We start from the raw sequence: 25,126 nt of genomic DNA on the forward strand, positions 1-25,126 counted from the left end.
GACAATTGATTCGGTGACTGAGCTTCAGCGCCGAGAGAATCACGATAAAGAGTTCAAAGTTAACGGAGAAAAAGCCGGTAGTTAGGTTCGGCCAATCTTCGGTCAAAAAGTTTTGCACTCTCGCGCGGAGCCTGAATGACAAGCATCCGCCGGAACGATCGAACCCGCTCCTTCTCCCTTTCGGCCCTTTTATTCGAACGCCTGTACCGATCGAATTTTCGCCGCTAATTAATGGCGATCCACGGAGCAGCAAACGGGGGCAGAAAACGCGGGAGGCTTTCGTGACTGGAATCGCTATATCCGAAGGACGAAAGTTTCGTGCGAACCATCGTCTCCTCTGCGATAAACTCATTTCTGAAAATTCTTCGATATAGGAACATATTCAAAGTTCCTTCTACCGCGGTTTCAGCCGTAACGCTAATTTCTTGAAAGAACTAAATAGCCAGGATAAAAGAGCTCTCCATCCCCCACCACCCTCAATCGCATTCTAACCGAGTCGCCTCCACGAGGAAAAACCATTTCCTCGGGAAAACGAGAATTATTTACACGTGTATACCGTATATACCCTTATCACCCCGGCATGCTCCTGGACTAGTGTAATGACCGAAAAAAAAAAAATTTCAAAGGCAGTAGACTATGGAAAAATTCCAAGGTTCGAAAAATTTGAAAATTTTAAAAATCGAAAAAATGATCTCCCACGATGGGTTCGAAACATGTTTCACGCGATTCTGAGTCGAATGAGACAAAGTTGTAATGACCGAAAAAAAAAATTTTTTCCAAGGCAATAGACCATGAAAAAATTCCAAGGTTTGAAAATTTTTTAAATCGAAAAAATGACCTCCCACGATGGGTTCGAAACATGTTTCACGCGATTCTGCGTCGAATGAGACAAAGTTGTAATGACCGAAAAAAAAAAAAATTCGAAGGCAATAGACTATGAAAAAATTCCAAGGTTCGAAAATTTTGAAAATTTTCGAAGGCAATAGACTATATAAAAAAATTCCAGGGTTCGAAAATTTTTTAAATTTTCGTAAATTTGGAAAGATCCCTCTCAAGAGCCATTGTCGAGACTACCGCGTCGTTTCCTCGCTCAAGTTATTCCGCACTAACTGAGAATCTTCGCTCAAAGCTTTCTCCTCCCGTCTCTCTCTCTCTCGCTCCCGGAGAAGATCGAAGGGAAGCGAACTCTTCTGTTTCAAATAGATTTCAGGGTTTTTTGCTTTTATCATAATATCCCGAAAGAAGCGTCAGATTTCCAACATTCGTATGTGTACGCGAAAATAATGATAAACACGGGGAGAATTGAGCACGAAATCCGTGAATCTCGTGAGCTATTCGTATACGCCAGAATAAAAAGGTTGTTTACTACTTTTGCGAGGAGCATACGGCCTGAATAGGTGTACGTGTCTGTGCCATTCCGCACCGAGTCGTATATACCCGGCAGCTTTTTTATTTTCCTCCGACTTCCTTCCTTTGACTGTATTTTGTGACAATGTAAAGAGAAGATGAACCACGGGGAGGAGAGAGTGAGAGCGGCGGCAGTTGGACGATGGAATAAAAAAGAAATCTCGAGAAGAAAGAAGACTAGGGCGGCTAGTAGCAAGCGCCGATTCGACAATGGAGACGCGGACGGCCAGTTGGACACAAAGTTTTTCGGGATGCGAAGTGACTGCGCAGGGTGCTTGCTTTTGTTCATAATGGTCTAGCGGCGCGGTTCCGCTTCGAGTCTTCCTCGGCCGAACCACAGGAACGAGGGAGAAAACGGGTGGTTCGAGTCAGGGGTCTATAACCGGGAAGCGCGGAGAACAATCGAGCCGCTTGTATCTTTCTGCACGCTCGTTTTTTCCTTTTTTTTTTCTTATTTTTCGCTCGCTCCTGGCCGAGACGAGGAATAAGTTCTTTGTACTTTATTCGAGCGTTTGGAAACAACGTCTCATTTTCCTCACACGACTCGTGTACGTACGCTCTTATCAATCGAGCGAAGGATAAAAGTTTCTGAACGCCGCGCGATCGCATTCGCCGCGGCCAGTACGTTTACACTCTCAAACTTTAGCAATTTCATTTTCCCCTAGAAAAAGCTACGAGATTTTGCGAAACAGTGCGCTGCGTTATGGAGAAAATAATGTAATGAAAATCGCGAGCGAAGTATACACGCGCTAATCAGGACTAAACTCTTTCCAAACTCCAAGGCGGTCTCGCGCCGGAAGAAAAAATCCAAACTATCACGAACACGCACCGGTTACGCGGTAACATACTGGCACACGAACATGCACCGAGTGTTAAAGGACCTTGGTATGCACTCGGATCGACTGCACGGTGTGCTCCACTGTGCCACATTCCACAAGTACGGAATATTCGATATTCTCCGAAGTGACAAGCCCCCCCCCCCCCCCCCCCCTCGCCCCGCACTTCATTCACCACACCCAAGACATTTCGCTGTACGCGATCTTCTCCCAGCTGCTTCTCCAGAGTTTGACGTCGCTCCGGTTCCGTACGATGCGGCTGAAATCCGAGAAAAGGAGAAAGAGCGAGTGGAAGCGAAGCGGAATTTCATTCGTTCGATCGATTTAATTGAACGTTGCATCACGTAACTGAAAGAGATGGAGAGAGAAAAGGGAGTGAGAAGACAATAGACGGCATCGGCGTCTTTCCTCTCGCCAACGTTCGATTCGTATACGTAGACGCGTGAGCACCGTTGAAAACCGGAGCAATTCGATCCCCCTGACTGATGACATCGCAGTGAGTCGAGTAGATCGGTCCCCTCGTCTTTCTGCCATTGTACGCGTATCTCTGTACACGAAATGCTTCACACGAGCCATGTATTCTCGAAGGAATCTCGTTCTTTAGCCCCGTTCGCTCATTTCTCCCAATTTATTTATCTCTTTCTTCTTTGCTTTGCGGAAGAATTGTATACCAGAACGGAGCTCGATGCCTGCGAAAACCGAACGCTTTTGGCTTTGTGCCCCCCCGCGCTCGCTCGGATCCTCCTATTCCTTCGACCGGCGGTCTTCACCTTTCGACCGGGATATCCGGATGAGAGACACCGTGTAATTAACGCGCTCGATTTACCGCGAATGCCTTTCGATCTCGCCTCGCAATCGCGCGGCCTCGCCGAGCAACCTCCGCATCGGTACGGCGAGGTCGAGAGACAGAAAATCCGTTAATTAAATCTTTTAAAATCCAATCTACGGGAATGCGGCGGCAACACGAAGACGGAACGAATCTGAAGAATATTGGAAAAAATATTTTATTTCCGATTCCAGAAACTTTTCCTAGACTCGGGGCAGATCTCCGACCGTCGACAACCTCCTCTTTCTCCTCCGCGCGTAACGTTGCCAATGGAAAATAATATTATATTCGAGACACAAACACGCTCCGTGCTCGAATAAATCATCGATTCGGTACGGAATTTCAAACAACGTAACGCGAATAACCCCAATTACGAAGGGTATGGGCGAGCGTCCCGGCTCCCCCAATGCCAACTTCGGACATCTCTTCACAAAACAAATCCTGAAATCATACTTGAGCCACCCTCGTTGCCGTCCGCAGTTACCGCATTTGCCGTCTACCCATTCTAAGGAAGAGCGCCCAAGCGGTGGTGCATCGCTCTGAAAGCAGGCCCTTACGTTGATGTGTCGACATTGATCGGATCATCTTGGAAGAGCCACGAAGCGGGTATGACTCATAATTTGCTCTCTAGTACCTCGCGGAGCACTCTCGACCACAGGCCCTCGACCGACATCTTATAGTTGGCCGTTGAACAAGTCCGGTAAATTTCGCCACGGAAATATGAAGCTATTTTTAGAACTGCCATCAGTTTGATCCGCTTGCTCTGGGCGTACGGCGCATTTGCATCCATAATAGCAACGCGGCCTCTCGATCCATCGACGAATCAGTGAATCGTTAATAATTGAAAAATGTGAGGCACCGCGTTTGAATATATTTTTCTATCAATATAATGGACTCTGGCATTATTGACGAATGGCGGGTTTGAATATTCAACGCTACGAAAATATGCATCGAGTCTCCGGTACGGTGGAAAACCATTCTCGAGTAAATGCAAAATTCATTTAGCATGAGCCGGCGTGCTCGGGAAAACGATGTTACGAAGTTAAGTTTTACCCGATTGGAATTGGAGCGGGGAGCTCGTACAGCTGTTCTCCTTTAATAGCCACGTCGAGGCTAGAACGCAAAGAAAAGGAACGTGTTTACGCACCGGCGGAAGGCTCGTTGAATGGCCTTATATTTTGTGAATTCGTTCACATAAAGAGACCGAGAGACGGTAAAAACGAGCGAAAGAAAGGGAGGAAGTAGATTGGAAGAGGAAAACGTGGACCAGCTGAATGTCGTGATGAAAGTAAGATATTTCTAAGGTCCGGAACCTCTCGTAAGTAGCGGTACATTTTCTCGAGGGTATACACCGAGACAGCAGAACTAATGAATGGGAGAAGGTGGGGCAAAGTGAGCCCCTCGAGTAATTAAGCTAATCGTATTACTTTACAGATGGTCTTTCAACTACTTTTATGTCCCAAAACTGATTTTCCATCCTCATTTCCTGAATCCTGCTAAAAAACACAAATTCTGAGACCAAGTGGATGCTTCCTGAGAAAAAAAATGTTCCATTAAAAATTTTGACTAATTTACATTACTCTAAAGCCGGATGAAATATGAATTCTGCGAAACGGTGATGCAGCATGGCTTATCTTGATTATCTTTTATGCTTTTTTCTCCCGGACAACGCTATTGAGTCCTTCATCATTATAATAATGCAGGGATTAAATCTAGTTGGAACGAAAAATTACTCGACGAGAGAAATTAAAATACTTTTCATTTTACAGTGACATTTATGAAATCGATATTCTTCATACGCCCCTTGCTACCTCGAGTCAAAAATGAACTCAAATGCAAATAAAAAATTCATTCAGGATGGATCAGTCGGTATATCGCAACCACGAGTGCGAGAGAGATAGTTGCAAATTTCGATTTCGATAATTCCAAGTGAGGTTAGTCGACTGATCCATACTCTTAATGGTTTGAACCTTCGACCTCTTGGTATTTTAAGTTTTTCAGAAAATAGAGAAACTGAACATTTTTATTCCCCGATCGCAACGTCTTCCATCGCACCTACTTTGAATGTATTCTTCAATAATGTATGAAAACGTGCAGAATCGGTTACGGAAACATGATCCGAGTCTAAAATAAAAATTTTAAAAAATGTATATTTTCCATTCTTTGAGTCTACTTTGACCTAAAATTTGCAATTCCGAAAACTTTCGCTCTGCTCTGAGTGGCCACTCTGCCCCGTATTTCTCCATAGAAAAAGGTAGAACGATCCACTCGGGGGATATGTTCCGAGTTAATGAACCTTCAGCAGGGAAGCCGACGATGCTTCGCGCAGAGACCATTATGAAAGCTCCATTTTTAGAAAAGATTTAATACATTTTGAACACGTAGTGTTTCGAACACGAAGCTGTCAATCGAATACGCTTTTTCCCATAAAATAAATTCAGAAAATCTCCAGCATCATATTTTATCAGCAAAAACTGAACTCCAATGCAGCCAATTCCAACTGGAACTCTCCTTAATCAAGTAAACCACCTCCGCATTGTACGGAAGCATTGTAATGAAAATTCGCGTTGTCTAATCGACCAGAGGATGGTTGAGCTCATTTCGCATGCGGAAAAATTCGGCCCTGCACTGTTTAATAAAATCTGTACGTACGAGCGTTCGATAGAGCCTTCTCTGCTTCCTCATCACACTCACATCACACCGCATCACACTCACGGCTATAAACGCGGATAAAAAGTGAGAGGTAATCGCACGAAGGCTAATGAGCGCTCGGTCATCCAGCGACCTCACCGTTCGAGCGTCCAATGGACGAAGCCGAACGGAAGAGGAATGGGAGAAAGGCAAGTTGAAAAAGGGAGTAGAAACAGGATGCCTTTTGGGTGGTGCGATGGAACGAGGCTCGTTGGGGAAGAGCGGTGATCTCTTTGAACAAACGGGATTACCGAGGTATTCGAGTTCTTCCGCAATTCTTTCGCTAGACCTGCCAACTGATTAAGGTTTACCCACTATTTTCGATCTCCCGTTCAATGCTCCATTGACGAAGGTACGATTACAAAATTCGTTGCGAATCAATGGAGAGTGCGAAAAACCCCCAAAACAAACGAATGGGAGACGAATTTTTGGGCAACATAATGAAAAGTGACTTCGCCGGGTATTTTGCATCAACAGCTTTTATAAGGATTGACCGTAATGAAGTAAGCTCTGAATGGAAACATAAGTTTAAAAAAAAACGTTCGAAATTCATTAACTGAGTGCGGGGCTCAACGGTACATTTAGTTTGAGCACTCGCTTTTTTCCTGGTAAAACAAAACCTGGGGATGGATACGCTAGTTAAATGGATGCGAGACAGGAACGAGGGGAGGAATCGAAAGGCACGCACGATATGGCGGAATCGTGTAATTGGAAATTCCACACTGTTATATCCGCGGTCGGGAGAATCCGCGGAAAACCCTGTCCCCTTTCCCGCTCTTCATTTCTCGCAATCCGTACAGCTATTCGGAGATTTCGCCGCTACTGTGTGACCCGCGTGGAAGAAGAAAGTAAGAGAAAAAGGAGGAAATCCGAGTAGCACGCTGGCACTACTGCGGGAACGCATGTTCGGAATAACCCCGGCCTGCTGCGCGGACCGAGACTGGAAATTTGATCGATAATAACGGAAAAAAGTGCTCAACTTTTTATTCCACAAATTATTATAAAAAAATTAGTCTCATATCCCAGGGACATTCGTATAAAAAAGTCATTCAAAAAGTACCTAACTCTCGCTCGTGAATGTTGCGAATGAGAGTTGAAAACTCACCAACTGGAACGAGCGAGTGACTCTTCGGTGTCTTTTTCACCCGACTCGCTTCTGAATACTCTTACCGAGGTGGCAAAGTTTCACCGGGAGTTAGGAAAATTTAACGATCACTCGCATCAACTCTTTTCTCGAATTTAGCTGTACGAGTTGACGTATTAGCCTTCCGCGGAGGGCGCGAGTAACTCGTTACCTCGCCTATGAGCTGAATCAACGCGCACAAGGATTTCCTCCTTCTCGCGAAAAACTACTTTCATACGGTTTTTCATATTCACACAGAAATATCAGTAGCACTTTTGTGCTCTTTTCATACTCACACATTCTAATCGTCGAAACTATTTCGCACCTTCGACGAAGGTTGAATACGATTGCAGCCAAAATCTGGTGAGCCTCCGAAAAATGGACTGTTGCGCAACACCCTCGGCCCGCGAGCACGTTCTCTTTCTTCAGAAATGAAAAAAAGTGTCGGTGAAAATGAAAAGAATGCAGAAGCCTTTGTCGGCGTGATTCTCCAGACTTTTCGGACATTCAAATTGGAAGGATAAACAAAAAATAGAGAGTATACAAAGTGACCAACGCGTAGATTGTCCGCGATGTGTCAATCGAACTTCTTCAGCCTCTCTAATGCCTTTTTCTCACTTTTCTCTTCTCCTTGCCAAGCCGTGCGAAGACACTCGCACATGCTGAAATAAGCTCGGTCGTCGACCTCGGGATAACGCCTAAAATTGGATGGCTCTCTGCCGATAAGAAAACTTTATTTTTCCCCGCGTGTACGGAGGGAACAAGACGAACAAGAAAAACGTGAAGCGACGAGAAAATCCAGGCTTCCGGCTTTCGAACCGGGGATCGAACACGCCGCCGCAAAAACTTGCTACTTTCGTCAATTTGGCATAACCCTGGGGCGTTCGGGAGAAAAATCACCACGACAGCTCGCTCTCTTCTCACTGTTGTTTTCTACCGGTGTGCCCTTGTACTGTTGAAACGCTCAAAATGTCAACGGCTTTTTGACGTTAAAGAAATAACGCTTACCGCGATTAAATTTAAAAATCGAATCGACGCACCTTGCGAATTCTCGTCACCTTCGAAATCATTATTCAAGCACAAACACGAGATGCTAAAAACATTACACAGGAACATATTTTTATCGTGATATTTTTATTTTCATTCGATGCTAATGAATAATAAAATGAGGAACAATGATAAAAGAAGGCGAGTATAATTCATTAATATTCTTCCACCATCGTACACCATCCGGTTTGTAATTACACCGTAAAAATATTCTCGTCGCGCAGTCAATGAAGCTTTGAAAGAAGAGAGACGCTATGCGCCGCATTTCGTCCGTGAACGAAACGAGTAACTTTAATACTTAATGTAGCTCTGCATAATTCCTTCCGGTTTAAGAAAGTCTTTATCCCTCGGAGCTTTTCTCCGTTGTCATTGTTCTTTTAGGAAGGCGGCGACATTGCGAACAAAGAGGGCCTCGTCGCTTCCTGCTCTGCACGAAGACGAGTATACGAGCCGAGTAAATTTAACGAGATGAAACATCGATAGCAATCTTGCTCAGAGCGGACGAAACGAACTTGTTGTCAGATGATTAATACCCCGTCGTAGTTTCGGGCCGCTTATTGCAAGCGAGTTTCAGGTGGCTTATTAAAAAAGTAGTGAAATTCGGGCTCTCCAGTTTCGGAGAAACCGGCGCGATGAGGATTGAAAATCAATGAAAAGGTGAAGCTAGCCCCCGATGGGGCTAATCCGATACCCTCTGAAGTAGCCAGTGAAACCCAAGTCGAGATCTCCTCCGTCGTGGGTCAGACTGAGTCCAAACTACGCAGAGTTTCGCGTAGCAGTTCTGCCCCCCGTTCCCCCAGGAAATTCTCTCAACTTTATCAAGCACGATTTCACTCGGTTTATACTTTTGTTTTCGCCAGCAGCAGCAGATTATAAAAAGTAGCTTCAATGTCATCTCCGAGTTTATCTCCGAAGGAAGTACGAGTGTTGAAGAGGAGGCAGAGGCAGAGGGAGCGGGAGCAGAGAGAGAAAGGTCGAGTATACAGCTTCGAAGCTTTTAACCCGCACTGCGCGCGGTGAAGAGTCACGTCGAAAAGCTTTCACCGATCCTAACCACCGTACACCACCACCGCCGGGCCGCTCTTCCTCGTGGCTCTTTTCTTTACGGTATCATCGTCCACACGGGAGAGCTTGGATATTGGATACCGAGTCGAAGCTTCGCTGCTCGTTGCTCTCCGCACGGAGAGGAACACTGGTACAGCGAGGGGTATACATGTATATGGGTGTGTAGCTCCAAAGAAGGAACCAAGTAGAAACCACAAGTCCTCGGTCGAAGCCAACGCGGTGAGATCGAAACCGACTCTAAAACTTTATCCTTCGCCTCTCTCGCTCACTTTCTCTTTCCCTCTCTTTCGTTCCCTCTTCGTGAATAGTCCGTGAACCAGCAAGATTCTGCGTCCACGAGCTGGTAAGCGGGCTCTTCAATTGTAAAGACTCTCCAGTACCCTCCTTGACCCGTTCCTTTATCGCGTTTCTTAAACTTCGGCTCCGTTTACCTTTGAATTTCCGCACTCTACCTTCGCATTCGGTACACGTGAGCATTCTCGTTACGTAACGAGTTATCAAACGTGTGGCAAACATCGAGACGCGCATGCTGGACGAAAGGAGCAGGAAAGCATCGACGACGCGGGATGCTCCTCGATCGCTGTCCCGCTCAACGAAACTTTCGAATCGGAAAAATTAATAGAAATTTTCTCGAGAAAACCTTCAAAAATATGCCGGCACTTTCTTCCCGCGATTCGCGATCTACTTCGCCGCGCTTCAAAGTAAATATTTCATCGAATTTATCTCATTCATTTCCATCGGGTGAAAAATCTCGAGGACGAACGCAGCAGGGCTCGCATGTCTATTTTATCGCTGGGAATAATGCATTTTCCACCGCGGACTCTTAAAATGGAAAATATCGTCGCCATGAAGCGCGCTCACATTCGTAACGTTAGGGATTTCCAGAGCAATGCTAGAAAGGGTAGTAAAAAAAGTATGGCCGGTTTTAACAATCGGTAGCGAGGAGCGCGTAAATGCGCGGCGCAATCTCATACAGAGTCGTAAGTACGCGAACACGCTGTACACAGACGCGCTCAAAAGACGACGTATATATATATGTACGAGGTAGAAAGCATCGAACGGATAGCAAAGTAACGGAGAGCAAGCAGGCCGATAGTAAATAACGAAAGAAAAGAGGCGGAACGTCGTGGCGGAAATGTTTTTCCCGTCATTACGATCTCTTCTCCGACCCTGCTGCTGCTACTCGCAGCCCCGTTACTCCCGCTAACGTCTCCGAAGGTTTTCTCCTGCCGAGACCGCGCGACTACGAACTTCATCTCCACCCATTTGTGTCGAACATTATGAACCGTTTTCTCGGGAGAGAGAAAAAAAAAAAATTTTCATCCTAAAAGTCCCGTAAATTTTCCATCATCTTTGAATACATATTTCCTCAAGCATTTTGAATACTTTTTACCGTAAATATAAAATAGAAATTGCATCGTTTTTTTTTCTCAACATTTTGCATAAAAGTAAAACCATACGAAGGAAAGAACTTTACACTCGATTCGTCCATTTCATTCAAAGTATTATGCGTCACAAAATTTCTAGTTCCGCTGCTACGAAAAGATGACAATTATCATCGAATTCTCATCTTCATTTCGGTATCATTTTCCGCGAAACTCTAAAATACACCGACAATTGGCGAGTCGACACAAGAATTGATTTTACATTGGTACGAAGACGCTGAAAATCAAAGAGCATTACGCGCCTCTTGTCCTGGAAGCCCCCCCCCCCCCCCCCCCCCCCCCCGCCCTTTCTCCCACGACAACCGTTTTCCTTCCACGACAAAATCCCCAAGATTATAAGTATTCGCCACACGTATCGCCGATATCCTTCGCGTACGGACCTTCCTTGTATCCTATCTCGCACTACGTACCGCGAGATAAGCTACAACGAAGAGCGTTCCTGACCCTTCTGCACCCGAATAATTCTCCAAAGCTCCGCTACTTTGCGCGATAAACCTCGGCGCTGGAGCCACGCCTATCTTAACGCTTAAATGATATTACAAATTGAAACTCGGGGGGCAATTTGTAGTGTCGCAGGCCCGGTATAAATTAGAGCGAGGATCATTTTCATCGATAGAAAAATAACGCTCTCATTTGTGCGCGTGAATGTGAAGAACCGTTGTCGTCTCTTGGCGCGCTTAAAAGTTGCGGGAGTGAAATCGCGTATTTACTCTTAGCAAATAAACATAAATAACTCGGCACGTAGCAGAGGCTCGCGGGGAGGGAATGCGAAAGAACGCGCGAGGAAACGAGAAAGTATACCGAATGCTTCTCTCTCGTGCCTCAAAAGCTTAACGGAGCGAATGTACGCGAGTTCTCGATGCGAAAGAAAACTGTTTGAAAATGGCTGAAAAATCAACTCGAAAAATGCGCTCGATGCTGAAAAAATATAAGAGCGGATCGGTCTACTTAAAAAGCAGTGCAACGAGACGGATGATTGAGTTATAAAAGGAATTGAGATATTTGCGGCAGAGTTCGTTCGACAAAAGAAACTGAGAAAAAGCCTTCCATTATCTCGATCTCTTTTCACGAAATCAATAGTTTCAACGACTTACACGAAAAGCTCAATTTGATGGATGCAAACATTAACTTTGCGCCGCGACCTCCGGTGCAACGGTCGTCGTTCCCTTTCATTCTCTCGAGAGCGAGTTTTCCAACTAGCTTATCAGAGTACCAAAAACAGCACGAGTCGGTTCGCGCGGCTCGGGGTCGGAGGCGAGGAGGACCTCTGCTGATTTACTCGAGAGTTCAGGCAGAGCCCATCGGGCGTTACGATATGCGCCAGGATGCATGCATGTATCGCGTACATATATACAGGCGCGCATACGTTCCCGTTGTGCCGGAAGCTCGGTCGTTGTAACGCCGAGGAGGGAAGTCGACGAGTACACGGGCGGCTGGTGAGATACAGAAAAGCGGAAACGTCGCGAAACGCTGGTAGCGCGGCGGGCTCGTTGAGCTTCGAAGCTCTTCGAGGCGATACTCGCGCTCGCGTTTGCTGCTGGCGGAGGTGTCTAGCCCACGCAGGGGTATGGATTTCCCGCGGAGCCGCAACGGAGGTTATCGCAAACCGAAATCCATCGCCCTTGCGGCCGCTACCAAGTTGCCATTATTTATATAGACTCCGGCCGGCATTCGTCCGTTTTTATGTACACGAACGGAGGAGGCGGCGGGGGATCGGGAGCAACATTGTCGACCCCCTCGCCGTTTTTCCTTTGACTTTAAATGTGTACTTATTACCGTTTGCATCATTAAAAAGCAGCCGCGCACAACGGGAGATAGAAAGTAAGCGGAAGGGTCTGAAACTGCCTCGGGCCGAACTACTTTCGCCCGCCCTCCGAATCCATCGTTTATATTTATTCACCCGCATACGTAACTCGCCCGGATCGCTCGCACGTAGCAAACGTATTTCTGTGTTTCTTTGCGGGGGATCTCGGTGCACGCGCGTCTCCCACAAGAGGTCGTATTCCTCCCCTTAACTCTCGCTGGGATTTCAACGGTGACGATAAATTTTCTACCTCTACTGGTTTTCACGATTTTCGCCGCCCCGTCGTCTCATACTCTCGCCCCTTTTTTCCCAAGGATTTTCTCCGCGGATTTATACCTCCGTCTCCACTTACGGAACTCGTTGCCGCCGGATAAGCTGACAGATATAAATCGCGAGGTGAAACATGCAGTTTCGCGAGACATCGCGCGACCTCGCCGTTCACCCGATACTAAAACACGAACACAAGAAAGCGTCGATTCCGCTTCCCTGTCCCGATCATGCCTCTATGTATTGGTAACCATTAACGCTCTAACTCGATGTCATCGCGCAAAAAAATGAAGGTAACTCGGTTAGAAAAAGTCTCGGCAAGCGAGGACGGAAGAGCGAAGGAGAACGAGGAAATTGTTCGAACGGAAGAGAGCAGCGCGCTCGCCAGGAATTTATTTTGAGAAGTAACGAGATACGCATCGATCTCCGGGTCAAGCAAATTTTCTAGAGTGAAAAATGGAGAAAGCCCGCGTCTCTGTCAGACTTTTCCAAATCCCGCTCCTTGTGTTTCATGAGATGGGAGGATAAGTACGACATCGCATTTAGCCGCTGAGGCTTATTGGCCCACCCGAGAAAAACGACTCGGCTGGAAAATTACGGTTGGAACTCGTCGGTTAAATATATACTAGCACAAAAAAGCGTCTTTTCAGTCATCCCCCTGTCAGCTTTCACATGAAAATGTGTACGTCCGTGTTTGCCGTATACACAGTACGTACGGAAAAAGAGGTAGCTCGAGGGGGTGGTAGCCGGTGAAAGCAGCGATGCATGCCCCATCACGCCCGAGAAATATCTTGGGGAGTCGTCGAAGGAAGGCGCGGTGGACGAGTCCCGCGAGCTTTTCATGACGCGCGCGGTCTCTCGCACACTTTTTATTCCCTCCCCGCTGTATGTGCCTGTATAGCGAAACGAATCGGAGGAAGAGAGGCGAAAAGGGTGGGGGACTGGGGTTTGAAACTTTTTTCGTTGGCGATTCTCGACTATTTTACTCCCGCACGAATGACGGCTTATAAAGAAAGCGAGCGAGCAGCCTTTTGTTTTTTTCGTCTTCTTCCACCCCCGACGGCTGCCGAGGAAAAAAGGAACTGGCGGATACCCGGACGATGGGGAAGGACCGAAGAGTGGTACGAGAAAAACGTTTTAAACGCGTTTATTCGTGAACGGCGTCGTCGCCATGAGGCCGGTGAAAACAGTCGCGCCACGAATATCTTCCCGAGTATTTGCGCAGAGTGGCTTCTTTTTGCCAGCGATGATCAATTACCGGCCAATTTAGGAAAGTAACTCGAGTCTCTTGTTGAAAGAAACAGCGCAGGCAAACTCGGCGCTGGTACTAATACCTTAACGCGTTTATTTAAATAAATTTCCCCCAATTACATTCGAAACGAGCGGCACGCCCGCCGTGTACACTCTCGACTCGTCTCAACTAGTTATAAAAAACGACGAAATTTCTTTGTTGCAGATTGGATCACTGAAAAACTACTATTTGTACAGCCACGCTAAAATACACAAGAGATCCCTCGAGACGAGCGACCATCATCACAAACTTTTGAACGAGGAAGCGGAGGTGAGTTTAACCGTCTATTCGCACGATCCCATCGAGTCTCACTCGCGTCTTTTCCCCGTTTCTTCTCTGCGAACATGCAGTTATTGCTTTTTTTCCTTTCCAGGTACACTGGTTTCAACAACAACACGAAAGAAAGCGTAAAAAGAGAGATTACGACGGCGGAGCTCCCTTCGGCTATGGAGATTATTCGTCGGTGTTCGATGTTTATCCCAGTCAACAACATCAGGCCCCGTTTCATCGTCAAAGAAATCGCGGCGTTCTCCTACAGAATTTCTTCACCGATCCTCTCTTCAAAGAGGAATGGTATCTGGTGAGTTTTCCCATTTTCTCCCTCCTCTTTATCCGTTTCGATTCTCTCCCTCTGTCGATTCGAGCCTCGATGGCTTGTCACGGCTAATTGGCTCCGAGCGATCCGATAAATCATTCGTCCTAATTATACAGAACGGTGGAGCGAAGGACGGGTTCGATATGAACATTGGTCCCGCGTGGCAAAAGGGTTACACGGGTAAAGGTGTCGTTGTTTCGATCCTGGATGACGGTATACAAACGAATCATCCTGATTTAGCGTTGAATTACGACCACGAAGCGAGCACGGACATAAACGACAATGATGATGATCCCATGCCTCGGGACAACGGTGACAACAAGCACGGGACTAGATGCGCAGGCGAGGTTGCCGCGATCGCTTTCAACCAGTACTGCGGAGTCGGAGTCGCCTACAACTCGAGCATAGGAGGTTAATTATTCTCTTTCTCTCTCCTTTTCCATTCGCCTTGAGGTTAATTGTGATTGTGCTTATGAGCAGTACGGAGCGCATATTATACTTTGCGGTTCGTTCAATGATAAAATAGTTGACGTGACAAAATACGAAATTCATCTCGGTCGACAAAATTTTTATCTCATTTTGTAGCGCAAATATAAAAAAAAACGTGATTCCCTTGACGCGCAGGTGTAAGAATGCTCGATGGTCCTGTCAATGACGCGGTCGAAGCACGCGCCCTTGGTCTAAATCCAGATCACATTGACATCTACAGCGCTTCGTGGGGGCCCGAGGACGACGGCAAAACGGTCGACGGACCCGGACCTCTCGCTCGGCGAGCTTTTATCTACGGTGTTACGAGCGTGAGTACGCCAAGTTTTGCTCATAGTTTTATCGAATCATTGAAATGCCAAAATTTTCTGTTTCCGAGATCTCGGGGGGTGTTGCGAGAAGATAAAAACTTTGATTTGCTTATTCAGGGTCGCAGAGGCAAAGGCTCGATCTTCGTGTGGGCCTCGGGCAACGGGGGACGACACACGGATTCCTGCAACTGTGACGGTTATACCAACAGTATATTCACGCTTTCGATATCGAGCGCGACTCAGGGGGGTTACAAGCCGTGGTATCTGGAGGAATGCAGCTCGACTCTGGCCTCAACGTACTCGTCGGGCACACCGGGAAACGACAAGAGCGTAGCGACCGTTGACATGGACGCGAAACTGCGTCCCGATCACATTTGCACGGTCGAGCACACCGGAACTTCGGCTTCGGCTCCCATCGCCGCTGGAATAGCCGCTCTCGCTCTTCAGGCCAATCCCAGCCTCACATGGCGAGACATGCAATATCTCGTTGTTTTGACCTCGCGCTCGGCACCTCTCGAGAAAGAGCCCGGTTGGATTCTCAACGGTGTCAAGAGAAAAGTATCCCACAAGTTTGGTTACGGATTGATGGACGCCGGTGCCATGGTCGATTTGGCCGAACAGTGGACCAACGTGCCACCTCAGCACATTTGTAAGTCTCAAGAGATCAACGAGGAGAGATCAATCGATTCTACGCCGGGTTACACCCTCAGCGTTTATATGGACGTCAGCGGTTGTTCCGGTACTCTCAACGAGGTTCGATTTCTCGAACATGTCCAATGCAAGGTACACTTTTTCATGCAGCTCTTACTCATTTACTTTTTCCTCTTCCATTTCGTTCTTTTTTTTTTATTGTTTCACCCAACGCGCATACTCGATCCTCCGGGGGTGAGGGAAACGCAGGGAAAAACACGATCGATGACGGTCGCTTTTTTCCCCCGTGGCGCTCGTTCGAGAGTGTGCAACCTCGATAATTTTTTGACGCCTCATTGTTCGTGTATCGAGCCACGAATATAGATTATTCTCGACACCTCTGGAGGGGAAACAAAATGTCAATGCTTTTTTTTTTTCATTCGATTCACCTTGCGGCGCATCGAGGACGCAGCACAGGGGAGAGAAAAATGCCACGCGCGCGACCGCTGTGTGATCTTCAAACGCTCCCCTTCGCGGCTCTCCCTCGTTCTATAATTAATCAAACTTTTGTATACGACGGCACGTTGACGCAGGTCTCGTTGCGGTTCTTCCCACGCGGGAATCTGCGGCTGCTCCTGACCTCACCGATGGGCACTACCTCGACGCTCCTCTTCGAGAGACCACGCGACGTTCTCAGCTCCAACTTCGACGACTGGCCGTTCTTGAGCGTTCACTTTTGGGGCGAAAAGGCCGACGGCCGGTGGACCCTTCAGATCCTCAACGCCGGAAACAGAAGAGTCAATACACCAGGCGAGTATTAGTCTTCGCGGAAAGGAAGAAAAAAAAATGTTGAATCACGACGTTGCTAATATTGTATTTCATCGAATTACAGGAATTCTGAAAAAGTGGCAGCTCATATTCTATGGGACCGCGACGAACCCCATCAGGATAAGAACTCGCCCATTTAATCCGGTACGGACGTTTTCGGAGCCTGATTATACACGCGGATTTGTCGATTTGCGCGGCGACCCTCCGCTAAGGGGAGGGCACGCGGGCTTTTCGGATTTGTTTCATCGGTCTCCCTTTCAGACGTATCAAGGAGCGTACGTCGGCTCGGCCTCGAACCTCGATGCTTCGGTCGCAACCCTGGACGGCTCCGCAGCTCCCATTTTAACGAATCGGCTCCCCGGTGATCGGGCGAGCCCGTCAGCCGCGACCGGTGATGATGCTGCGTCCTCCTCGCTCCAGGGCTCGCTCGATCCCTCGCGACGAATCTCCCATGATTGTGATCCTCAGTGCGATCATCAGGGCTGCTATGGAAAAGGACCGACTCAATGCGTCGCTTGTAAAACGCATCGATTGGACAAGTGCGTTAAAAACTTATTTTATTATCCAACATACACTTTACCCTTTATCCTTAAATCGTTTCTCACCATCTTTTGTTCGTCATTCGTCGCAGCACTTGCGTCAGTCGTTGCCCACCCCGAAGTTTTCCGAATCAAGGAGGCGTATGTTGGCCGTGTCACGAATCGTGCGAAACTTGCGCTGGCGCCGGTCAGGATTCCTGTCTCTCCTGTGCACCCGCTCATCTCCGCGTGACCGATCTAGCTGTCTGCCTGCAACAGTGTCCCGATGGTTATTACGAGAGTACGTTGTCTTTCGATTCTTCTCTTTCTCCGTGACCCGAATCGCACGCCGCATCGGTTCTTTCTCATTAATTATTACGCAGATTCGGAAAACAACACCTGTGTACCGTGCGAGGCGAACTGTGCGAGCTGCCAAGACCGACCGGACCACTGCACGAGTTGCGAGCACCATCTCGTTATGCACGAGAACCGATGTTACGCCGCTTGTCCGACTCGTACGTACGAGACCCAGGATTACAACTGCGCCCCTTGTCATTCCACTTGCGAAACTTGTAACGGTACGAGCGAGACACGATGCATAAGTTGCCGTCCAGGATTATTTTCGTACGCGGGTAAGTCAATATTGATTTTTCAAACGATTATACCACCCTCCGGATGCCTCGTTCGACCTCGTTCCTCGCGTTTCAGGTACTTGCCGAGCCTCTTGTCCACCCGGTTACAGCGCGGACAAAAAACGACGCGAGTGCGTACCCTGTCCACCCGGATGCTCGGGCTGCTCATCGGGAATTTGTACGAGCTGCGTCGACGGATGGAATCTTAACAAAAAAGGCCAGTGCGCTCCGGCGGCCAGTTCTCGTTGCGACACTTCCGAGTACTACGAGGACGGACACTGCAAACCTTGTCACTCGACGTGTGAGACCTGTGCTGGTCCTACCGATGAAAATTGTGTCTCTTGCCAAGGCTCGCTTTTGCTTCAGGGGAGAAAATGCGTCAGTCAGTGCGACGACGGCTATTACTCGGTCGCCCAGCCTTCGAGATCCGTGTGCTCTCCTTGTTTGCACACATGTAAAACCTGTGTTTCTCGACTCAATTGTACTTCCTGCCAGGAAGGACTCGAACTGCAAAGCGGAGAGTGCAGATCCTCGTGCGCGTCAGGGTAAGTTTCGCCGCTGACGCCTTCTCGCTGCTGCTGCTGCTGCTGCTGCTGCGTCCGTGAAAATTCTCGGAAACACGTGAAATATTGATTTATAATTTTCAGGTATTACAGCGATCGCGGACAGTGCTCAAAGTGTTACCTTTCGTGCAAAACGTGCTCGGGACCACGGCGCGATCAGTGCGTAACTTGTCCGCAAGGCTGGCAATTGGCTGCGGGTGAATGTCATCCCGAGTGTCCTGAGGGTTTCTTCAAATCGAATTACGGTTGCCAAAAGTGTCATCATTATTGTCGGACGTGCAAGGGCGAGGGGCCTCTCGAGTGCACTTCCTGTCCCAATCACTCGATGTTGGACGGTGGTTTGTGCATGGAATGTCTTGGTGCTCAGTATTACGATCCCCTGACTCAATTGTGCAAAACGTGCCACGCCGATTGCAGGAGATGCTCCGGTCCCGGTAAATTTAGCTGCGCCGCTTGCACCACACCCTTGCGTCTCGATAAGCTCAATAATCAGTGCGTCCCCTGTTGTCCCGGGGGGACAAAAAAATCCGAAACGGACGAGTGCTGTCCGTGTGATCCGGAAACAGGTAAATCATCGTTTCTCCCGAGTCTCCCTACGGCAAATACTCATTATTGATTCTTTCATTATGCACTTTCGCACACAGGTGGCTGCAGGAACAGCTCGCCGGCTGGTAAACGAAGAGTACCTGGATCTGAATTTCCAGAGCACCAAGAAGAGTTCGCACCAGGCGGTAGCGTAGCAGGAATGTTTGACAGTAACTCCCCAGATTCGGCAGCCCTCGCGACAACCGCTGCAACTGCGATGGCCGTTGCCATTTGTTTCGCCTCCGTAGCGCTCTTCGCCGCAATTTTCGTTGCGCTTCAGGTAACCCTCGGAGCTAAATATTTTTTTCAGAGAAACGAGTAACTCGTTCCAAATTTCAATGCTATTTTCTTTCATCGTATATTCAGGCTGCCTCCAAGCGAAAAGAATCAACGATCGGGTATACGAAACTTGCTGTAAGAATGGAACCGCCGGACGATGCTGATGCAGACGACACGAGCGAACTCATGACCTAAACTTATGAAAAAATCTCAATTTTTCACTCGGCAAAAACGTTCGTCGCCGATTTCGCTCTTGAACTTTGATGGAATCGCAGATATATCGCTCCCGATGCGACAACGCCCGCGCTACTCGTTCTTCTACATTTTTAATAAAAACTTACACTCGTAAAAGAAGAACCGAAGCGGAAAAAACGAGATCGAACCAATTGTGCAGTGAATGTGACTTTCTTTTCCAACGAGTGCTCTTCCTATGTTCGAGCGCGGATCAACGGGGCTCGAGTGAACGTATTAAAAGCGAGACAGAGACAGACAAAGAGAGAGGGAAAGGAGGAGGGACGAATGAATCTTGCGCGAATCTGACATTTTTAAATAATAATAATGATAATGATAATGATAATAGCGATGTGATCGGCGTTCAAGCGATTTGCCCTTTTTCTCTCTCTCTCTCTCTTTTCCTTTCTCTCCTCCGTGTGCCAGTGGAGATTATTGTGAGTCAAAAAAGTAACGGTAAACATACATGCATCGAGATTCATCCAGGGTATCCATGGCGCGTGATGGGTATAGGCGAAAGCGAGCAACCAATGAATCAAGGGATATTGTTAAGTGCCTGATTAGTCACACCCGTAAACCCTGTACCTCTCGTATCCCACGGACGAAAAATAAGTATTAAAAAGCCGTTTCTCACCGAATTGAGGAAAAAGAAATACATCTTGGCAAGAGAGTGAAATGAAGATGTATTTTTATTCAAATACCAACAACTGTCAGCGTTTCCGCATGGTGAAAAATGTGTATGTGGATACGGTTAGAAAAAAAAAGGACGATACGAGCAAGGCGAGAAAAACAACGATTCATCGCGTACACATAATCGGTATTCTCTTGCCGTTCTTAATGTACATTTGTAAAAAAAAAAAACTCAACATGCATAGATACACTTACACGTACACACAGAAGTTGAACAGAAGTACAAGGAGAGCGAGACGGAGGGAGGCAGGAAAAACCTTTTGAGGAATTGAAATGAGTAAATGTAGTGTGAAAAAAACGTAAATTTATGGGCCAGTGTCCGGTTACTCAAGATAATATTCTCGAGCGATAGACCGTTAGTTCGTCAACACACACGCCCGAAAAAAATTTAAAAAACCAATATCTGAAAAAAATGTCTTCTCGACACAAATGAATTAGCGTTATCGCCCAATTATTGGACGCATCGAAGACACTCTCTGTACGGATTATCCAGGGACCGTCGCAAGTTGCGTTTTGTAATTATTTGTTATTCTATTGTCTACGTGTTTTATTTCATTTTTATTTGTTTCATACGACACTTTGAGCGTCATATATTATTGTGTACCAGCCCTAATTTCCCCATTTCGTTCGTAAGAGGCACAAGTTGTAACTCGTACGAGAGGGGAAAAACGACGATAGTTCCCCGAGAATGAAAAAATAAAAACGAAAGGCCAGATACGGAACTAATTGAACTCCGATGTACACAACCCAATCGCTCGCTGCTGCTACTGCAATGAAAATCTACCTTAACTAATCCTATCTGCGCCTATCGTGTGAATATTGAATTTCTCCTTGTGATTTGATATAATGCTATTATTGTACTTTTATGATGAACGCAATTATAAATATATACATATATATCTACTAAATTGATTTTCATTTTATTTTAGAATTTCAATTAATCACAAAGGGAACAAAGTTTTAAGAGCAAAGTTGAAAAATATAAACATCCTCGATAGATAATTGCTCTTTCAGCATAAATAAGGACAAACTGTCGGTAATAAAATAAAAGGTTGGATATGAATAATGATAATCACTGCCGTGTTGCAAGATACAAAATGCCAGGGAGCGAAGAAGGGGGGAGAGTATACGTCCTGAAAACGGATTGCTACTAAAAGCGAAGCCATTGGCGGAGCGAATGGAATCTTATTTCTTTTTCTTTAGCTTCTTGATAGGTGTTGCACCAAGGTCCGCTCGTCAAAGTGACTATTTTCACCATACGATCCACGTACTTAAGTCCTTCTTGGAAAGTATCTCTTAAATTGTAAGAAAATAAATCATGATTATGATGAAGCAGGGTCGACGCTATTGCATCAAAGTCTTTGAGCTACCTGTATTCGTCGGTCGTTCGGTTGAACGTTCGTTGAAGATAAATTAAACACACGTCGGTCAGCAGGTTCAACTCGTTGGCAACTTCGATGCTGTCCGAGCCATATCTCTCTTCGATAGCGGAAAGACTTCTCTTCAAATAGGACAATGCAACGAGGCACTGACCTTCTGTTTTCAACAAGGGCAACGAACAAAAAGATGAAATTTTTTCGTTCGTTGAAACTTATAAGATTAATCAGAAAAAATCTAACCGATAACTGTATAGTTATGTCCCAATTCGTTTAGAGTTTTCGCGATATCCTCGTTGTTTTTGTACAGATATTTCTGTCGTATAGCTAGACTCTTTTTAAGGCACGCAATCGCTCGCTCTGGTTGGTCAGCTTCCGTAAATTCCGTTGCTTGATCGAAGAGACTTTGAGCTTTGGTCAGAGCATCGCGACAATCAACGTTGCTTGTTGCGCCGCAATCGTAACACCGTTGGATACCGTTAGTTAATCCCGATGAACCTGAACACTCTGGACACTTGAGTCCCTTGAAACGTTCCTAAAAAAAATCCATAAGATATGCATGGAATCTGATTGAAGTGCAAATTTTTTTTACACCAATAGCTTACCGCAAAATAATCGAAACGCGAATCTCCGCAAATCTCACATTGACAATTGAAATGGTATTGTTGCGACAAATCGACCAACCGCTCGGATTTGGACATTCGTCTAAAGAACGGTCCTTCAGAATAAAAATAAACATTTCCTTTTAGCCCAAAAAAAAGTACGAACTCGCTTCGTTACTTTCCATCAATGAAATATTTGATATATAACGAACCATAGCAATTGAAAATCTCTTGGCCTGCCGGAACATCTTTCAAAGATTTAACGATGAGCCAATTTTTCCAGAACCTGTCGCGCGCAACGGATTTTGTTAATGGAGAGAATATTTTCATTAATCAATTGATTTTCACGTACGGAAAAAATATTACGAGTTTATAACTGTCGGGTCACAGGAATGATTCAACATGGACGAATATGGATAAGCCCCTGTCGCTAAACGCTGCTGCTCCGTTATGAGAGTTGCACGCTCGATCAGTGACTCGGTAGATGCATCGATTGTGGTCACGGCGTAAGCGTTTGCGAGCATCTGTAGTGAATGTCGGAAAATCATTGTACCGACGTAAAGTTTTTTTCCCTCGACCGTCGACACGTCGATGTCCTCGAGACCCAAACTTTTATTGTCGAATTTATCAACAAGACACTCTTTAACGTTGACGGATTCGAAAAAATTTGTATATTTTTCCATATACAGAATCACCATGAGACTGGCCTGAAAATGCATGTTTCGAGTAAGATATCTCAGGTCGATAAAGACTATGAAAAAAAGGGGAAGAAAATGCACTCACGATAGCAAGGCCAAGCATATCAGCAGGTTTAGTTTTGTCCGAATTTGTCATCAACTTATGAACGTCGTTGAACGAGCGGACATTGGAGGTTGTGGCTGATACAATGAAAATTTTGAAAGCCAAATGGGAGACGCCGACCTGCTGCCAGAGATTCATGTGATAACCGGGACATTCCCACTGGTGATACGACCAAGATTCGTCCCAACAGGTACGATTACAGTACAGAGCCTCCAAACATCCTTTGCAACTGTAGGCATTTCGAACAGTCAGGCGAGCACTCTTTTACGAAAAAAATCAAGTATAGCGGCACGTTCGTTTGCTATTCTCATTGCACTTACGGAATCTTTGAAAGGTCCATGGGCCCACAACAGTGTGCGCACAGCGAAGCATTATTTCCATCGGTCACTGGAACCCATGCAAATGGTTTCTCCACAAACAATAGCTCTCCTTTTCTTATCCTTTTTCCAGCTATTACATATCTCCCTCGGTTTGGACACGTTTTAAGTATCAACGATGGCGACGCGAAAGGGAATTGCTCATTCTTTGGTAACATATCTTCTGGGTTTATAACCGCATGATTTGCGAGACTCATTACATCTCTATCAGGCTGCATCAATTTCTCTTGTTTTTTCATCAGGTCTTTTGCTTTCTTCAGAATCGTGTCTAAAATAAAAGCATCATATTAATCCAGCTCAAAATGATTTGCCTTGTCACATTTACAACTTTCTGTGAGTTACTTTTCATCGACGATACACCCTCAATGTCCTTATCAAGTAATTTGGTCAACTTGTCTAACTCTTCCTCTGCTAATTTGATGTTTCCCAAACCAAGATGGCATTCTATAGTTCGTAGATATAATTTCCACATAGTAACGTCTGGATATCCACAATCGATAGCCAGTTTTATATCCTGAAGACTTTCCTAAATTAAGCAAATAAAACAAAAAATATGAGTCAACTACTGACAAAAAGCCAAAGCGCATCAAATACCAAGCGCCAAGTTACCTGATATCTATGCATGTGACAGAATGCAGCTGAACGGTTGGCAATGGCGGTAGAAAAATCATTATTTTTCAGAGTAGCATATTTGGCGCTTTGCGTATAGCTTTTAATTGCGGAATAATAATCCTGCTTTTTAAAGAATGCATTCCCTTCCTCTCTGTAAAATTTTGCTCTCTCTGGATCTTTTAACGATTTTTTTCCTTTCTCTTTTGTCAAACCGAGCCATGACATTATGTTTGTACTGCAAAGCAACGATTGTTTGAAATGCATCCCAATGACTGATTTGTCTTTAACTCTAACATTTTCAGACTTTCCCTCATACAATAAAACAATCAAATAAACAATAGCAACGAAACCTGCAGCAAAATTTTCAGGATCATCAAGGACATGATTAATACCTACCGTACATCATTTCTAGCCATTATCCATTCGAAATAACCCTTTTCCGTCAACTCTTCCGGAGCTAATGATCTTTTATCTATTTGTCTGTGAATGTGTTCGAACTCCGTTTGCCATTGTGCCGGGATGTCCTGTGACAGAGGCCTATCGGCATCCCGAATTTGATTTCTTGACACCACGTGATCATCCTTCATCAACGATAAGAAAATATCCTTCAATCTTTCGGGTTCATCAAACTTTACATCGAACGTACTCATTTTGTTTGCTTTTATACCAAATAGTATAAAACTTTGCAACGTTACATTCGTATTCACCGCAAACAAATACGGATCCCCGCTACGTTGTTCCTTCCTTTGACAACACCGCGATAATACCTCACCTGCGCGCTACAGCCTGCGACAAGGTATATAATTGTATCGGTTCTACCGTTCTACTCTGTTTACATTGTTAACCTTTTAAGGACGGGGATTTTTACGCTAAAATCGAACTTTTTTTTTACACTAAATTTCTGCATAATATTGATGAATTTTTCAAGTGGAGTGCCCGACCAAACTAGTGGTCGATATTTCGACCAGATCCGTCCTGCAAAGGTTAACCTCTATATTATATATATATATATTATAACACAACGAAGCAGATAACTGTGTGACCGACTATCGCAAAAACAGTTGATTTCACTGCCGCATGCATATCACACGTACGTACAAAAGCAACAAATGGAGTTCCTGACTCAAATACATTTCAGCTGATACATTACTACATACTCTTGAATAAAAGCTATACGTACAGTGGGAAGGACGTTATTTGGAAAAAAA

At 45.8% G+C, this 25,126-nt stretch overlaps 2 protein-coding genes across 5 annotated transcripts in view; one reads left to right on the top strand and one right to left on the bottom strand.

Annotated features, from left to right (window-relative positions):
- Positions 1 to 21,058, top strand: part of Fur2 (furin-like protease 2) — a 117,960-nt gene extending 96,902 nt beyond the window's left edge. The window contains exons 3-16 of one of the 2 annotated variants that reach the window (XM_043422407.1): positions 13,968 to 14,072; positions 14,176 to 14,382; positions 14,514 to 14,808; positions 15,022 to 15,194; positions 15,312 to 15,977; positions 16,418 to 16,634; positions 16,717 to 16,796; positions 16,914 to 17,191; positions 17,284 to 17,471; positions 17,554 to 17,802; positions 17,879 to 18,347; positions 18,450 to 18,931; positions 19,010 to 19,230; positions 19,317 to 21,058. In XM_043422407.1, coding sequence (XP_043278342.1) covers positions 13,968 to 14,072; positions 14,176 to 14,382; positions 14,514 to 14,808; positions 15,022 to 15,194; positions 15,312 to 15,977; positions 16,418 to 16,634; positions 16,717 to 16,796; positions 16,914 to 17,191; positions 17,284 to 17,471; positions 17,554 to 17,802; positions 17,879 to 18,347; positions 18,450 to 18,931; positions 19,010 to 19,230; positions 19,317 to 19,424 — 3,738 coding nt within the window. In that variant the 3' untranslated portion in view covers positions 19,425 to 21,058. Of the gene's footprint in view, positions 1 to 13,967; positions 14,073 to 14,175; positions 14,383 to 14,513; positions 14,809 to 15,021; positions 15,195 to 15,311; positions 15,978 to 16,417; positions 16,635 to 16,716; positions 17,192 to 17,283; positions 17,472 to 17,553; positions 17,803 to 17,878; positions 18,348 to 18,449; positions 18,932 to 19,009; positions 19,231 to 19,316 lie in introns of both variants that reach the window. The other variant, XM_043422406.1, reaches the window with a different exon arrangement.
- Positions 21,048 to 25,038, bottom strand: LOC122412673 (SET and MYND domain-containing protein 4-like). Of its 3 annotated transcripts, none has more exons than XM_043422411.1 (12): positions 24,626 to 25,038; positions 24,315 to 24,499; positions 23,916 to 24,153; positions 23,649 to 23,832; positions 23,250 to 23,574; positions 22,912 to 23,158; positions 22,495 to 22,835; positions 22,341 to 22,414; positions 22,132 to 22,244; positions 21,770 to 22,061; positions 21,521 to 21,686; positions 21,048 to 21,445 (listed from the first exon to the last, which is right to left on the bottom strand). In XM_043422411.1, exons 2-12 carry the CDS (start codon positions 24,332 to 24,334, stop codon positions 21,301 to 21,303), a joined length of 2,145 nt encoding a protein of 714 aa, XP_043278346.1. In that variant the 5' UTR covers positions 24,335 to 24,499; positions 24,626 to 25,038; the 3' UTR covers positions 21,048 to 21,300. The 3 variants fall into 3 exon arrangements, with proteins under 3 accessions (XP_043278346.1, XP_043278345.1, XP_043278344.1); XM_043422410.1 differs by having other exon boundaries at positions 24,614 to 25,038; XM_043422409.1 differs by having other exon boundaries at positions 24,315 to 25,038.
- Positions 25,039 to 25,126: the final 88 nt, after the last annotated feature.

The sequence above is a fragment of the Venturia canescens genome, chromosome 6 (genome assembly GCF_019457755.1).
Source record: "Venturia canescens isolate UGA chromosome 6, ASM1945775v1, whole genome shotgun sequence".
NCBI lineage: Eukaryota > Metazoa > Arthropoda > Insecta > Hymenoptera > Ichneumonidae > Venturia > Venturia canescens.